Source organism: Aethalodelphis obliquidens, unplaced genomic scaffold (assembly GCF_003676395.1).
Source record: "Aethalodelphis obliquidens isolate GAN/ISIS:26980383/991018 unplaced genomic scaffold, ASM367639v1 scaffold6, whole genome shotgun sequence".
Taxonomy (NCBI): domain Eukaryota; kingdom Metazoa; phylum Chordata; class Mammalia; order Artiodactyla; family Delphinidae; genus Aethalodelphis; species Aethalodelphis obliquidens.
Window position 1 is genome coordinate 71,620,805 of NW_020837950.1, and position 17,924 is coordinate 71,638,728.

Below are 17,924 nucleotides of genomic sequence, written 5' to 3' on the forward strand. Positions count from 1 at the left end.
AAATTTTGTTTAGAATTTTTGCATCTGTGTTCATGAGCCATATTGGTCTGTAGTTTCCTTATAGTATCTTAGTCTGGTTTTTATGTTAGGGTAATACTGGCCTCTTAACATGATTTGGGAAATATTCCCTCCTCTTCAATTTTTGAGAAGAGTTTGTATAGAATTGGCATTATACTTTCCTTAAATATCCGGTAGAATTCACCTTTAAGCCAACTGGGCCTGGAAGTTTCTTCGTGGGAAAGTTTTTGTTTGTTTGTTTGTTTATTTTGGCTGCGTTGGGTCTTCGTTTGCTGCGTGTGGGTTTTTTCTAGCTGTGGCGAGTGGGGGCCAGTAGTTGTGGCTCGCGGGCTCTAGAGTGCAGGCTCAGTAGTTGTGGCACACGGGCCTAGTCGCTCCGTGGCATGTGAGATCTTCCCAGACCAGGGCTCGAACCCGTGTCCCCTGCATTGGCAGGTGGATTCCCAACCATGGCGCCACCAGGGAAGCCCCTGTGGGAAAGTTTTAAACTGTAAACCCAATTTCTTTTATAGGTACAGGGCCATTAATTCTGTTTCTTCTTGAGTGAACTTTGGTAGTTTGTGTTTTCAAGGAATTTGTCCATTTCATCTAAGTTTATTTTATTGGTGTAAAATTTTTCTAGTATCCCCTTATTGTCTTTTTTATATCTGTAGAATCTGTAGTGATCTCACCTGTTTCATTCTTGGTATTGGTAATTTGTCTTCTCTCTTTCCTGAACAGTCTGGCTAGAGGTCCATCTTGTCTGAAAGAACCAGCTTTTGGTTTCATTGTTTTTCCATTTTCTATTTCATTGATTTCTGCTCTCATTTTTATTCCCCTCTTGTGCTTAGCTTAGGTTTCATTTGCTCTTCTTTTTCTAGTGTCTTAAGATGAAAACTGATTTGAGACCTTTTCTAATATAGGCTCTCCTTGTGCTATAAATTTTCCCCTAAATACTGCTTTAGTGGCAACCTAAAAATATTGATACGTTGTGTTTTTATTTTCATTCAATTCAAAATACTTTCTAATTTCTCCTTTGCCCTATTGGTTATGTAGAAATATGTTCTTTTTAACTTTTTTTTTTTTTTAATTTTGGCTGCGTTGGGTCTTTCTTACTGCGTACGGGCTTTCTCTAGTTACAGAGAGTGGGGGCTACTCTTCACTGTGGTACACGGGCTTCTCATTGGGGTGGCTTTTCTTGTTGTGGAGGCTCTAGGCACTCAGGCTTCAGTAGTTGTGGCACACAGGCTCAGCAGCTGTGGGTCGTGGGCTTAGCTGCTCCGCAGCGTGTGGGATCTTCCCGGACCAGGGCTCGAACCCGTGTCCCCTGCACTGGCAGGCGGATTCCTAACCACTGGACCACAAGGGAAGTCCCATCCTTTACTTAACCTATTTGTGACTTTATGTTTATTGTAGAATTTTTACTATATTGTAATTGGGACTTGTTGTTTTAAGACCCATCTCTGCCTTTTAATTGGTTGTTTAAGCCATTTAAATTTATTATGATTATTAACAGCTATCTTATCACAGTCTTCAAGAGATAACATACCATTTAATGTGATGTATAAGAACCTTATAATAATGTTCCAGTTTCCCACTCCTGGTCTTTATGCTGTTGTTGTCATACATTTTATTTATACATATGTAATTAACCTCACAATACGTTGTTTTTGTTTCAATGGTCAGTTATCTATTTTCTTTCTTTCTTTCTTTTTTTTTAAAAAATCTTTGGCCATGCAGCAAGGCATGTAGGATTTTAGTTCCCTGATCAGGGATAGAACCCACATCCCCTGCATTGGAAGCGCAGAGTCCTAACCACTGGACTGCCAGGGAAGTCCCTCAGTTATCTTTTAAAGATACTTAAATAACAAGAAAATTTTAGTTAATGTTTCTAGTGCTCTTTGTTCCTTTGTGTGGATAGGACATTTTGTCCTATCATTTTCCTTCTGCCTAAAGGACTTCCTTTGACATTTCTTTTAGGGCAGGATTGCTGGTGATGAATTCTTTCAGTTTTTCCATGTCTGAAGAAGTGTTTGTTTCACCTTTGTTTTGAAATATACTTTTGATGAGTACAGGATTCTCAGTTGACAGGTTCTTTTTTTCAATACTTTCAAGTGTTTTTGCCCCATTCTCATTTGCATGGTTTCCATCAAGAAATCTGATGTCATCCATATCTTTGTTCTGTTCTACCTAATGTTTCTTTTTTTCTCTGGCGACTTTATTACTGGTTTCAATAGTTTTATTATGTGTTGATTTCTACATGTTTCTTGTGCTTAGAGTTCATTGAACTTCTTGGATCTGTGTGTTTTGGTTTTCATTAGTTTTGGAAAAATTTTGGCCATTATTCAAATATTTTTTTTCTGTCCTTCTCTCTCTCTTCCAATTACATGTATGTTAGATTTCTTCAAGTTACCACACAGCTCACTGAAGCGCTGTTAATTTTTTGAACTTCTTTTTCTCTCCATATTTCATTTTGTATAGTTTTGTGTATGTGTGTGGTTTAAGATTCAGTAATCTTTTCTTCTCAAATGTCTGATCTGCCATTAGTCCTGTCCTATATTTTTAATCTCAGACATTGTAGTTTTCATCTTTAGATATTTGATTTTATATCTTTTCAAACATATGGAATATAATCATGATAACTTTTAAAGTCTTTTTCTGCTAATTCTAACTTTTGTGTTGGTTCTGGATTGGTTTCAGTTAATTTTTCTCTTCATTTCCATTCCCTTTGTGTCCCATTTCTTTGCATGCCTGCTAATTATTTATTTATTTATTTAGACCGCACCACCACCGCGGGTCTTGTGGCATCTTAGTTCCCCTTAGTACCAGGGATTGAACCCAGGCCCTCGACAGTGAGATGGGAGTCCTAACCATTGGACCGCTGGGGAGTTCTCACATGCATGCTAATTTCTGATTGGATGCCAAGCTTTGTAAATTTTATCTTCTTGGGTGGTGGATATTTTGTATCCCTTGAGCTTTGTTCTGGGGCCACAGTGAAAATAGTTGGAAACAGTTTGGTCTTTTGGGTCTTGATTTTAAGATTTGTTAGGCAGGTCCAGAGCAGTGTTTAGTGTAGGGCTAATTATTCCCCATTACTAAGTGAGACCCTTCTGAGCACTCTACCTAGTGTGTCCTGAATTACGAGGTTTTCCAGTCTGGCTGGTAGGAAACAGGCACCATCCCCAGCCAGCTGAGCCTTAGGGCGTGTTTCCTCCTTTCCTTTATGATGACCCTTTCCTGTGCCGTGGCTGGGTCCTCACATGCATGCCCCGATTAACACTCTTTTGAAGGCTTAGGAGCAACCCTTTGCAGATATCTGGTGTTTTCCTCTGGAGAGCTCTCTCCTCTCGGTACTTTTCCTGTGATCTCCAGCTGCCTTAGATTCTCTGACCTACTTCCTTCAGCCACCGCTTCACGTCTCCTCATTGTCTTGGTGCAACCTTCACTGAATGAGTGCTGGCTGTCCACTCGCTTCAGGTGATGTCCCCAGAAGTGAATGTATTGGTTAATTGATGATCTGTCTGGCATCCTGAGATCCACACGTATTAAACAATTTATGGAAAATGTTTTAATTTTGAGAGTCAGCTGGAAAATTTCAGCAAGTAAACGTTATAGAAAATCTTTGCTTTAATTTATCTAGTTTTTATAATTCAGAAAAGAATTATAGAGAAGATTTTAGGAAGTAGCAGAATACATATTAGTGATACATTGATCTAGTAACTTCATCCTGTGGTGGATGTAAACATATTTTCTTTATATTTAATGTTTGTAACAGTTAGTGTGTAGTTCTAGATGAAGTGCAAGAAACTGAGCATTAAATCTTTGGTGAAGAGTGTCTGTCTTTCTGACTTGATGCTCTTACTAAAAATAATTATTAATACTTTTTAAAAGGTCATTTTTGTAACCCTCTTATTATCTGCTAAAACTCATGCAAAAGCTGATCCAATGAGATTTACCTATCACTATGTTAGTTTTCATTTTCTAGTGGCATAAATTAATCAGAACTCTAGCATAAAGAATATTATGACTTAATAAAGCCATTGTTAGATTAGTATGACGTATTGAAAGTATGTTAATTTAGTGGAAAATGGCATCTATCACAAGTAATCAGAAAGTCAACCTAGGTATATAAGAAGAAAAGTTAAAATAGATATAACTATTGCCTGGCAGGGCTATAAGACAAATGTGTGTTTCATCTTAATTTTTATGAAATAAGTGATGAGCAGTCCAAAGTTTTTAGCCATACAAAAATTGATTACCTGTGTAAAACTTACGTTTATGGGACTAATTTTTTTTTTTTTTTTTTTGCGGTACGCGGGCCTCTCACTGTTGTGGCCTCTCCCGTTGCGGAGCACAGGCTCTGGACGCGCAGGCTCAGCGGCCATGGCTCACGGGCCCAGCCGCTCCGCGGCATGTGGGATCTTCCTGGACCGGGGCACGAACCCGTGTCCCCTGAATCGGCAAGCAGACTCTGAACCACTGCACCACCAGGGAAGCCCGGGACTAATTTTTTTTTTACCAGTGTTTCAGTGAAATTACCATTCAGCTGCTTGTTTCTGTTTTACTTTAAAATGAGCTAGTGATTTGTTACGAGATAAATTCTTTCAGCGTAGCAAAATTTTACAAGTCCAGTCTCTTGAGACATAGCAAAATAAACATCAGTATAATTGAGCATGAGTACAAAAATACAGATTTCTGAGTTTTCCTTACTTTTAAATGATATTAAGCTTTTAAAAGTTTAAAATGTCACTTAGTTTAAAATGTCAACGATTACAGTAAAAAAAAAAAAAAATTAATGTTCCAAGATACCAAAGGTATTTTAATAAAGAGGAATGGTTCATTTGGATTTTTTTCAAAAGATCAATAACGTAATTTATATCTATACATAACACATACCTTTTTTCTCTCTTATTTTTGTAGGTTCTGCTGGAGACTTACATTTGGCCTCAATGTGAAATTAAAGTAGAAAATCACATCTACATGTATGTTGCTATCAGGATGTTGATTCATTGGTCATGCCTGAAGAGGGAAATTCAGTTCTAGATGGCTGACTGCCAGCAAAAATAAATGCTTACCCTAGATGTCAAGCATCTCTCCTTTTTACTGGAGTGAAAATCCCCTCCAGATACCAACAGAACATCACTGCAGAAAATGCTCCACATTTTAAGGATGTCAGCAACCTAAATTCATGCGCCCTATCTGTACAGTTGTTGTGGATGGTTTACCATCTGAAAGCTCCTCAAGCTCTTATCCAGGCCCTGTATCTGTCTCTGAAATGTCTCTGCTTCATGCTTTGGGTCCAGTGCAGACCTGGCTGGGACAAGAGCTAGAGAAATGTGGCATTGATGCCATGATTTATACTCGATACGTCCTCAGTCTTCTGCTGCATGACAGCTATGACTACGACCTGCAGGAACAGGTATTTACATATTGTAAATGTTTTGTGAAAATTTATGATTGTGTTTACATTTTCCTTCAAAGAGCACTTTCGTATTCTAGCACAAGTTAGACGGCTGGGGTCCACAAACTTTTTAAGCTGTCAGTGAATATAGATGAGCTGCGTTACCAAACACACAGTTTGGTTCAGTCATTTTCTCTGACATTTTCTTGATGTTGATTGCATTCTGACACAGACTCTGGATCTTGTCACAGACGGTAGTAGTTTGATGACCCACTGCCTTTGAGTTAGCGCTGCTCCAGAATGTTGGTTTCTACTATTTAGGAAAACCCCACATTGTGATTAGACGTTTTCATCGTTGGGTCTGTTATACTTCTTAACATTCCAAAGTTTATTATTTCCTTTTGTCTCTAAGAATGATGATAAACTGCTTATTAATCAAAGTGTGTGTTTTGAATCAGTAGACTTAAAATTTTGGTAAAGCATATAACCTTAAAGTGGCCAATATACATTTTACTTGACTTAGGTGCTTAAAGTGAAGAAAGCAACCAAATGTATGTTCTTGAAAAAAATCTCAACTTCAGTCTCACTCTCCAAGAGAAGCTCCTGAATGTGAGGCTTGCTGAAAGGGAGACAGAGTCATCAGCACTGAACCAGTGAGCTCTGGGTGACTTCTGGGTACAAATTTCATGTAAAAGGGAGTGTTTTGGGAATTCCCTGGCAGTCTAGTGGTTAGCACTCCGCACTTCCATTGCAGGGGGCACAGGTTCGATCCCTGGTTGGGGAACTAAGGTCCCACATGCCTTGTGTCACGGCCAAAAGATAAACAACTTTTTAAAAAGGGAGTGTTTTGTGGGCAGTATTTGTTGTTGTTGTTTTAAACCATTGTTACTAACACTGAAAACAGGAGCAGTGTTTCATTGACGGAAGAATCTGGCTTTGACCTTCCAAACCACAGAGCAGTTTCAGAGTCCTGTACATACAGGGGGTTTCACAGCGTGCCTAACATTCTGTCACATGTCAGTTGAGCAGAGTATTTCCCACTGCTGGTGTTCCGCATCCTTTCTAGCTGGACACAACTACATTTCCCCTGCTTCCAGGTTGCTTACTGCCCTGGCTGGTGATTATTAGGTCAAGTAAGGCTTTGAGGGGGTTGACTTAAAACCTAATAATCAGAAAGTGTGTTATTTTGGCGGTCAGTATTTTGCATAATTTTCTTACCAAAGCTCTATTATTTTCCATCATATTTCCAGTAAATGTACTTTAAGGGCAAGTAACATGTTAAATCTACCAACATAGAAGAATTTTTATTTCCAGAAATGAGGAAGATATTCCTCTTAACTCAAAAATCATGTACTTCAGTTGTAAATACGTACGTGTAGGAAACAAATCGTTTTTTAGTAGGAGTTTAATAAGACTTCTTACTTCTTAAAATTGTGTATTAACAGTATCAACACCAATAAATATATTAGCACAAAGTATTTATGTGTTAGGTGCTATAGTACATGGAAGAAGGGGTAAAACATAGGCCTGCTATTAAGATTATAGTGAAGACTTCCGTGATGAGACCTGCTTGTGAATCCCTCTGGTCTCTGTGTTTGCTGTAGGGTGGCGGCGGGCGGGGGGTGGGTGTCTTGGCAGCTGTCAGCGGCCTACTGTGTTGATCCTCCCTGTTCTGGTTCATCTTTAGGACACAGGACAGATAAAGGTTAGTGAAAACAGAGCATGTCTGGAATTACAAGGAGAATCCACAGGGAATTAAAAGGGCCCTAAAATCCTTTTCTGCTCAGCCCTGGCTCGCACAGTGCCAAGTCCCATGCTGATGGGGAAGGTCAAATTGAAAATGACCTTTCATAGGAGATGACCCATAACTTTTCCATGACTCAAGGAGGAGGATATGCTCACTGTATCCCCCCAGAGAGAGTCAGGGCATAGAGCCAAAGGAAGGGCCTGAGCTGACCTTGTGATTCACACTCCACCTAATGGGCATACTCACCAGCCTGCTGTGGGCGAGCAAGCGTGCCACTCTCCTGATCCCTGGGTCACACTGAGGGTGGGCTCACCCCTCATTTGAAGGCCAAGTGACTCCACTTTTGGGTGTTTGTTTCCTTGCATCTTTTCTCACCCCTCAGTCCTTGAATTAGTCTAACCTTGACTTGAAAATGCCTAGTTTTAAGGCCATTGCTTCAACTACTGGCCTTATTTGTCATGTTGAATTCATGGCTTTTCACAGCTTTAGCTAAAAGAAACACACAAAGAGCTCTTGAGTTCTGAGAAACAGATTTTGTACTTGTCTCAGCAGCCCCTGGTGATTGGGTAGGAAGTACAGCTGATCAGGCCCTGGTCTTGGTTGAGGCTGACTAACAAACAGAGTTACATGTAAACCTCTGATTTGGGCAGGTTTGTAAATACAGTTGTGGCGACAGCTGTGTACTGCGTAGTGCTGGAGAACAACTGCCTTTTAATACGTAGATATTATACGTGGGTCATAGTAATTTTACTTCCACAAATTCTTTTTTCTTTTTGTCAAGATTACCATATTCTGATAAATGTATGCTTAGATAAATCAGGAATTCACAATTCATCATTTTTAGATGTAAATATAAACTACTTTTCTAACCCATCCTTCAAGGTCCAGGTCACCTTCCTCTGAATCCACTTCTGATAATTCCTGATGAAAACAATGGCTGCTTCTTCCAAACTTGACCATGTTTCTACTATAGAGCTCTTAATTACAGTTATTAGAATGTATTATCTTTCCCAGTAGTTTATAAGATGCTTAATGGCGGAAATCATATATTCATCTTAAAAATTTTTTTAAACTTTTTTCTTCTTTTTTTTTTGTGGTACGTGGACCTCTCACTGTTGTGGCCTCTCCTGTTGCGGAGCACAGGCTCCGGACGCACAGGCTCAGCGGACCTGGCTCACGGGCCTAGCCGCCCCGCGGCTTGTGGGATCTTCCCGGACCGGGGTATGAACCTGTGTCCTCTGCATCGGCAGGTGGACTCTCGACCACTGCGCCACCAGGGAAACCCCTAAACTTATTTTTTGAAATAATTTCAAACATCAGAAGGATTGGAAGAGTAAGACAAAGAACCTCAGTCAGCCCCAGTTGCTAACATTTTCCCACTTTTACTTTATTTCTCTCCTCTCCTTTTTATGCCCGCTTATCCTACATAAATCAGCATATTATATATTTATTTATTTATTTATTTTGAGTTTTTGAATTATATTTTATTTTTTTGTACAGCTGGTTCTTATTAGTTATCCATTTTATACATATTAGTGTATATATGTCAATCCCAATCTCCCAATTCATCCCACCACCACCCCCCGCCCACCACTTTCCCCCCTTGGTGTCCATACATTTGTTCTATACATCTGTGTCTCAATTTCTGCCCTGCAAACTGGTTCATCTGTACCATTTTTCTAGGTTCCACATATATACGTTAATATACGATATTTGTTTTTCTCTTTCTGACTTACTTCACTCTGTGACAGTCTCTAGATCCATCCATGTCTCTACAAATAACCCAATTTTGTTCCTTTTTATGGCTGAGTAGTATTCCATTGTATATATGTACCACATCTTCTTTATCCATTCGTCTGTCAGTGGGCATTTAGGTTGTTGCTTCCATGACCTGGCTATTGTAAATAGTGTTGCAAACATTGGGATGCATGTGTCTTTCTGAATTATGGTTTTCTCTGGGTATATACCCAGTAGTGGGATTGCTGGGTCATATGGTAATTCTATTTTTAGTTTTTTAAGGAACCTCCTTACTGTTCTCCATAGTGGCTGTATCAATTTACACTCCCACCAACAGTGCAAGAGGGTTCCCTTTTCTCCACACCCTCTCCAGCATTTGTTGTTTGTAGATTTTCTGACAATGCCCATTCTAACTGGTGTGAAGCGATACCTCATTGTAGTTTTGATTTGCATTTCTCTAATAATTAGTCATGTTGAGCAGCTTTTCATGTGCTTCTTGGCCATCTGTATGTCTTCTCTGGAGAAATGTCTATTTAGGCCTTCTGCCCATTTTTTCATTGGGTTGTTTGTTTCTTTAATATTGAGCTGCATGAGCTGTTTATATATTTTGGAGATTAATCCTTTGTCCGTTGATTCGTTTGCAAATATTTTCTCCCATTCTGAGGGTTGTCTTTTCGTTTTGTTTGTAGTTTCCTTTGCTTTGCAAAAGGTTTTAAGTTTCATTAGGTCCCATTTGTTTATTTTTGTTTTTATTTCCATTACTTTAGGAGGTGGATCAGAAAAGATCTTGCTGTGATTTATGTCAGAGTGTTCTTCCTCTGTTTTCCTCTGAGAGTTTTATAGTGTCTGGTCTTACATTTAGGTCTCTAATCCAGTTTGAGTTTACTTTTGTGTGTGGTGTGAGGAAGTGTTCTAATTTCATTCTTTTACATGTAGCTGTCCAGTTTTCCCAGCACCACTTATTAAAGAGACTGTCTTTTCTCCATTGTATATCTTTGCCTCCTTTGTCAAGGATTAGTTGACCACAGGTGCATGGGCTTATCTCTGGGCTTTCTAACTTGTTCCATTGATCTATATTTCTCTTTTTGTGCCAGTACCATACTGTCTTGGTTAATGTAGCTTTCTAGTAGAGTCTGAAGTCAGGGAGTCTGATTCCTCCAGCTTCGTTTTTTTCCCTCAAGACTGCTTTGGCTATTTGGGGTCTTTTGTGTCTCCATACAAATTTTAAGATTTTTTGTTCTAGTTCTGTAAAAAATGCCATTGGTAATTTGATAGGGATTGCACTGAATCTGTAGATTGCTTTGGGTCGTATAGTCATTTTCACAATATTGATTTTTCCAACCCAAGAACATGGTATATCTCTCCATCTGTTTGTATCATCTTTAATTTCTTTCATCTGTGTCTTACAGTTTTCTGCATACAGGTCTTTTGTCTCCCTCGGTAGGTGTATTCCTAGGTATTTTATTCTTTTTGTTGCAATGGTAAATGGGAGTGTTTCCTTATTTTCTCTTTCAGATTTTTCATCATTAGTATTTAGGAATGCAAGAGATTCCTGTGCATTCATTTTGTATCCTGCAGCTTTAGCAAATTCATTGATTAGCTCTAGTAGTTTTCTGGTGGCATCTTTAGGATTCTCTATGTATAGCATCAGGTCATCTGCAGTGACAGTTTTACTTCTTCTTTTCCAGTCTGTATTCCTTTTATTTCTTTTTCTTCTCTGATTGCCGTGGCTAGGACTTCCAAAATTATGTTGAATAATAGGGGTGAAAGTGGACATCCTTGTCTTGTTCCTGATCTTAGAGGAAATGCTTTCAGTTTTTCACCATTGAGAACGATGTTTGCTGTGGGTTTGTCATATATGGCCTTTATTATTTTGAGGCAGGTTCCCTCTATGCCCACTTTCTGGAGAGTTTTTATCATAGTGGCTGTTGAATTTTGTCAAAAGCTTTCTCTGCATCTATTGAGATGATCATATGGTTTTTCTTCTTCAGTTTGTTAATATGGTGTATCACATTGATTGATTTGCGTATATTGAAGAATCCTTGCATCCCTGGGATAAATCCCACTTGATCATGGTGTATGATCCTTTTAATGTGTTGTTGGATTCTGTTCGCTAGTATTTTGTTGAGGATTTTTGCATCTGTATTCATCCGTGATACTGGTCTGTAATTTTCTTTTTTTGTAGTATCTTTGTCTGGTTTTGGTATCAGGGTGATGGTGACCTCATAGAATGAGTTTGGGAGTGTTCCTTCCTGTGCAATTTTTGGGAAGAGTTTGAGAAGGATGGGTGTTAGCTCTTCTCTAAATGTTTGATAGAATTCACCTGTGAGGCCATCTGGTCCTGGACTTTTGTTTGTTGGAAGATTTTTAATTACAGTTTCAATTTCATTGCTTGTGACCGGTCTGTTCATATTTTCTATTTCTTCCTAGTTCAGTCTTGGAAGGTTATACCTTTTTATGAATTTGTCCATTTCTTCCAGGTTGTCCAATTTATTGGCATAGAGTTGCTTGTAGTAGTCTCAGGATGCTTTGTATTTCTGCGGTGTCTGTTGTAACTTCTTTTCCAATTTTATTGATCTGAGTCCTCTCCCTCTTTTTCTTGATGAGTCTGGCTAATAGTTTATCAATTTTGTTTATCTACTCAGAGAACCAGCTTTTAGTTTTATTGATCTTTGCTATTGTTTTCTTAGTTTCTATTTCATTTATTTCTGCTCTGATCTTTATGATTTCTTTCCTTCTGCTAACTTTGGGTTTTGTTTATTCTTCTTTCTCTAGTTCCTTTAGGTGTAAGGTTAGGTTGTTTATTTGAGATTTCTCTTGTTTCTTGAGGTAGGCTTGTATTGCTATAAACTTCCCTCTTAGAACAGCTTTTGCTGCATCCCATAGGTTTTGGATCATCATGTTTTTGTTGTCATTTGTCTCTAGGTATTTTTTGATTTCCTCTTTGATTTCTTCAGTGATCTCTTGGTTATTTAGTAACGTATTGTTTAGCCTCCATGTGTTTGTATTTTTTACACTTTTTCCCCTGTAATTGATTTCTAATCTCATAGCGTTGTGGTCAGAAAAGATGCTGGATATGATTTCAGTTTTCTTAAATTTACTGAGGCTTGATTTGTGACCCAAGATGTGATCTGTCCTGGAGAACGTTCTGTGTGCACTTGAGAAGAAAGTGTGATCTGCTGTTTTCGGATGGAATGTCCTATAAATATCAATTAAATCTATCTGGTCTGTTGTGTCATTTAAAGCTTGTGTTTCCTTATTAATTTTCTGTCTGGATGATCTGTCCATTAGTGTAAGTGATGGGTTAAAGTCCCCCACTATTATTGTGTTACTGTCGATTTCCTCATTTATAGCTGTTAGCAGTTGTCTTATGTATTGAGGTGCTCCTATGTTGGGTGCATATATATTTATAATTGTTATATCTTCTTCTTGGATTGATTCCTTGATCATTATGTAGTGTCTTTCCTTGTCTCTTGTAACATTCTTTATTTTAAAGTCTATTTTATGTGATATGAGTATTGCTACTCCAGCTTTCTTTTGATTTCCATTTGCATGGAATATCTTTTTTCATCCCCTCACTTTCCGTCTATATGTGTCCCTAGGTCTGAAGTGGGTCTCTTGTAGACAGCATATATGTGGGTCTTGTTTTTTGTATCCATTCAGCAAGCCTGTGTCATTTGGTTGGAGCATTTAATCCGTTCACGTAATTATCAATATGTATGTTCCTTTTATCATTTCCTTGTTATGGGTTTGTTTTTGTAGGTCCTTTTCTTCTCTTGTGTTTCCCACTTAGAGAAGTTCCTTTAGCATTTGTTGTAAAGCTGGTTTGGTGGTGCTGAATTCTCTTAGCTTTTGCTTGTCTGTAAAGCTTTTGATTTCTCCATTGTATCTGAATGAGATCCTTGCCGGGTAGAGTAATCTTGGTTGTAGGTTCTTCCCTTTCATCACTTTAAATATGTCACGCCACTCTCTTCTGGCTTGTAGAGTTTCTGCTGAGAAATCAGCTGTGGACCTTATGGGAGTTCCCTTGTATGTTGTCATTTTTCCCTTGTTGCTTTCAATAATTTTTCTTTGTCTTTAATTTTTCCAATTTGATTACCATGTGTCTCGGCGTGTTTCTCCTTGGGTTTATCCTGTATGGGACTCTCTGCGCTTCCTGGACTTAGGTGGCTGTTTCCTTTAGGGAAGTTTTTGACTATAATCTCTTCAAATATTTTCTCGGGTCCTTTCTCTCTCTCTTCTCCTTCTGGGACCCCTGTAATGCGTATGTTGTTGCGTTTTATGTTGTCCCAGAGGTCTCTTAGGCTGTCTTCATTTCTTTTCATTCTTTTTTCTTTATTCTGTTCTGCAGCAGTGAATTCCACCATCCTGTCTTCCAGGTCACTTATCCATCCTTCTGCCTCAGTTATTCTGCTATTGATTCCTTCTAGTGTATTTTTTATTTCAGTTATTGTATTGTTCATCTCTGTTTGTTTGTTCTTTAATGCCTCTAGGTGTTTGTTCTTTAATTTTTCTAGGTCTTTGTTAAACATTTCTTGCATCTTCTCGATATTTGCCTCCATTCTTTTTCTGAGGTCCTGGATCATCTTCACTATCATTATTCTGAATTCTTTTTCTGGAAGGTTGCCTATCTCCACTTCATTTAGTTGTTTTTCTGGGGTTTTATCTTGTTGCTTCATCTGGTACATAGCCCTCTGCCTTTTCATCTTGTCTGTATTTCTGTGAATGTCAGCATATTATTTCTTAAGACTGGATTTTCTCTTAGCCATAGAACAGTTGTAAAATTCAGGAAGTTAACACCGACACATTATTATCTAATCTACTGTCAGTGTTCAGTTATTGTTAGCTATCCCATTGATGTCCTCCACTGTAATTGTTTCCCTCATCTAGGGTCCTGCATTGACCTTCGTGGTCACATCTCTTTAATTTCTTTTAATCAGGAATAGTTCCTCATCTTTCCTTTGTGTCTCATGATGTTGACAGTTTTGAAGAGAACAGGGCAGTTATTATTTTGCAGAATATCCCTTATTTGGGTTTGTCTGATGTTTCCTCCTGTTTAGAGTCAGCTTATGATTTATGGGAGTACCATTGTGTAATGTTACTGAAGCGATGAGTTTCCCTCTTTTTTGTGCATCACGGTGGACAGCACATGATGTCAGTCTGTTTCATTCTTGTTGACGCTGACTTTGGTTCAGATGGTGGCCGCCAGGTTTCTGCACCGTAAAGCTGAACACTTCTCTGTGTAGTTTTCAGGTCACCTGTCCAGAGGAGACTTTTGAGTTTGCCGTCCATAGATGACTCCCACCTGAATTAATTATTACTTTGATGGTCGCAAAATGATGATCTTTTTTCTAACTTGGTTATCCCATGTACATTTAGTCATTGGCGTGTGCTGCAGTGCCTTCCATCTTTTTAAAATTAATCTCCTTGTTGTATAGAGAACATTGCCGTAGGCCAACTGCAGTGCCGGCCATTTCCTGCCACATCTTGAAGCTAAGTGGTATTTTCCATGCTTTTGCTCACCTGGAAATATATGTTCGGAGGGGTTAGGTGACATGCCTAAGGCCGGATGGTTAGTAATGAGTCAGGATTTAAACTCATGTCTGGCAGCCAAATCCCGTGCCCATTTGTTATGTCAGAGTTTTGTTTTTGTTGGCTTTTGTATGTAACAAATAATTGTTGAATGAATAACATTAAAACACTCTACTGTAAAGGCAAGTTTTAGAAACTACGTGGAATTGGTTTACTGTTTTTTAATGCACTGTGGGCTTTAGAGGTGGGGAAAGATCACTTTGTCTTCTCAGCTCACAGTTGCACTATGCGTTGAGTGCCCATGGAGCAGACGTGAGCGGCAGACAGCGGTGTGCTTTGCTAGGAGGTCGGAGCATTAGCCTGGCTCCTGCAGCTCTTAAAACAGACTGTGTTACATTATTCCAGAGTATTTCATAGTCTTATTAAAAATGGCTGAAAGGAAAGCTGTAGTAAAACTGTAATTTAAAGGTGGGAGTTACCTTTTCTTGTCCGGAGGGTCATGGTCAACAGCAAGTTCCCAATAACCTGTCATGAGTAGGAAGAATTATTTTAGGAAGGTGGAACTGCCTTTCACCACATCATTCTTATACAACCCCAGGCAGTCTTAGTTTTCCTATGTAGCCAATTACGTTAAAACCACCATCCAAGAGTTTATTAAGACATTTCTTATGTCTTTATATTTTAATGTTCTCAGCATCATGAAAGCTTTGTTTGTCTGGTCCGTGATTATGACAGAAAGCCCAGCTTGGTCTGTCCTAAACAGAAGCAATGGTAAAACACAAGCCCATGTGCACCATGTGCCACATGTGAGCCCCGAGCTGGAGCGCTCACTTCCAACACAGGGCGCCTCATTTAACCCTCACAGCCACCCTGCTGTCCCCATTCCATAGGTGGTGGTACTTAGACACAGTGGCTAAGTAACTTGCCCAGCGTCACACAGCTAGTAAACATTGGAGCATTTATTGGTTTTAAAGCTTGAAATGTCCATGGGGTAGGGCTGGCCTCAGCGGCAGCTTGAGGGGCCTTCAAAGAATCAATGCCTCATCTTGAAGTTTGCCTTCTCTGTTGCCGTTATTCTCGAGCTTCCCCGCTCCCCTCCTCACTGTAAGCCCAGACTCCCACCCTCATCCGTGCATGACCGGTCCCTGACCCAGCTGCTAGGGTGAGGGGACTTTGGTGCCTGGGCTGCAAGCACTTGGAACCATGAGGACTAAGAATTGGAGAGGGTGGGCTCCCAAGGAAATCTGGGATGATGAGGGTGCTGACCCATCAAAAAGAAGCACTCTCTAAATACCTGTGTACAAAGTCACGCTTTCTTATTATAAATTTAAATTTTAGTAAATATTCCCTGATTGTACTACATTCTAAGATTTGGGCCTCAAACAAACCACTTGCTAATGTTATCCACTCTCTTCATGATTTTGTTCTCTCTGCTACTTCTAGGACTTTTATCTTTGCAGACCTCCTCTGAAATTGTCCTTTCATGATAGACCCTCAACCTGTGTGATTGCTTTAGATGTTCTTACGATGTTAGATTTTTTTTTTTTAGGTCCCAAGGCTCCCAGGAACTTCATTAACTGTTGCAGATAGGGAGCAACTCTGGATTCTGTACAAGAATTAAACTTTTAATTGAGGTATAAAATGCATACAGAAAGGGTACAAATTAGTGAATTTTCACAAAGCTTGTATCTATGTAATTACTCCCAGAAAAATAAATAGAACATTCCATTGACACAGAAGCCGCCGCCACCCCTGCCCCACACAGGTTTAGAATTCCTCATGTGTCCAGAGGGGAATCCAGCAGACTGTGGCTTCTGTTTTCCACTCCTTCCTTCTTCTGGGATCCTGATGCCGACATCTCTAGTTTTTTCTCTCCAGCTCTGAGAGACCACCCCCAGCTCCACTGGTTTATTGCCTCTTAAAGGCTACCTTTTTCTCAGCCTTTTGTCCAGGGCCTGGAATGGGTACATTTCCCAAGGGAGAAAGCAGCCTTAGCTGTCCCTCCCTGGAACGGTCCTTTCTGCTTTTCTCAAGGCCTGGGTGGCTCAATAGGTCACTAATGACTTAGCGCGGGCGTTGGGTGTTTGGTTTGGTTTGGTATGTTATCTGGCTTTTCTGGTTAGCCTGGGCAGGAGAGTTGATCTGCTGCCAGTTTTTTGGTTTTTTTGTTTGTTTTGTTTTTTTTAAGGCAGTTTTTTTAGAGCACTTTTAGATTCATAGTACAGTTGCGAGGAAAGTATAGAGATCCCGTATCCCCCGTGCCTCCACATATGCACAGCTTCTCGCACCATCAGCATCCCTTGCCAGAGTGGTACCTTTGTTACAATCAACAGACCTGCATTGACATCATTGTTACCTAAAGTCCATAGTTTACATGAGGGTTCACTCTTGGTGTTGTACATTCTGTGGGTGTGGACAAGTGTGTCATGACATGTATCCACCATTATAGGATCAGACAGAGTAGCTGCACAGCCCTAAAAATCTGTTTGCTCTGTCTCGTCATCCCTCCCTCTCCACTAACCCCCGGTGACTGCTTTTTTTTTACTGCCTCCATAGTTTTATCTTTTCCATCATCAGGATCATACAGTACGCAGCTTTTTCAGATTGGCTTCTTTCACTTAGTGATGTGCGTTTAAGGTTCCTCCATGGCTTTCAGTGCCTTGCTGGCTCATCTCATTTTAGTGCCGAGTGACAGTCACTGGATGGATGGACCACGGTTTATTTATCCCTTCACCTACTGAAGGACATACTGGTTGCTTCCAAGTTTTGGCAATTCCCAATAAAGCTGCTGTAAGCATGCGTGTGCGGGTTTTTGTGTGGAAGTAAGTTTTCAGCTCCTTTGGGTGAATACCAAGGAAGCCTGATTGCTGGATGGAATGGTAAGGGTATGTTTAGTTTTGGAAGAGACTGCCACACTGCCTTCCGACGTGGCTGCACCATTCTGCGTTCCCACCAGCAGTGAGCGAGAGTTACTGTTGCTCCACGTTCTCGTCAGCATTTGCTGTTGTCAGTGTTCTAGTTTTTGGCCATTCTAAACGTGTGTAGTGGTATCTCACTGTTGTTTAATTTGCATTTGCCTGATGACATTATGTAGAGCATGTTTTCATATGCTTATGTGCCATCTGTATATCTCCTTTGATGAGGTGTCTGTTGAGGTCTTTGGCCTATCTTTTAATCAGGTTGTTTGTTTTCTTATTATTGAGTTTTAAGAGTTTTTTGTGAATTTGTGTAGCAGTTCTTGCAGATGTGTCTTCTGCAAACATTTCTCCCTGTCTGTGGCTTGTCTTCTAATTCTCTTGACATTGTTTTTCACAGAGCAGTTTATATTTTAATGAAATCCAACTTACCCATTTTCTCTTTAATGGATTGTCCACCAGTTACTTTTTAAAAGAGGGTGTTCATTTGTTTTCTTGTTTAGTTTGGTGTTTATTTTGCTTATCTTCTTCTCAGTCTTTCTTTGACCACCATATTTAAAAAGAAACCTTCCATTCTCAGTCCTCTTTTCTACTT

The 17,924-nt window shown here is 39.6% G+C and overlaps 1 protein-coding gene across 5 annotated transcripts in view; it reads left to right on the forward strand.

Annotated features, from left to right (window-relative positions):
* KIAA0232 (KIAA0232 ortholog) overlaps nucleotides 1-17,924 on the forward strand; it is a 91,831-nt gene that overhangs the window by 28,306 nt on the left and 45,601 nt on the right. For all 5 annotated transcript variants that reach the window (XR_003432301.1, XM_027103762.1, XM_027103763.1 and 2 more), the window contains exon 2: nucleotides 4,918-5,416. Coding sequence is in view for 4 of the 5 variants with exons in the window: in XM_027103762.1 (XP_026959563.1) it covers nucleotides 5,186-5,416 (231 nt within the window). In the remaining variant the exon portion in view is untranslated. The remainder of the gene's footprint in view (nucleotides 1-4,917; nucleotides 5,417-17,924) is intronic.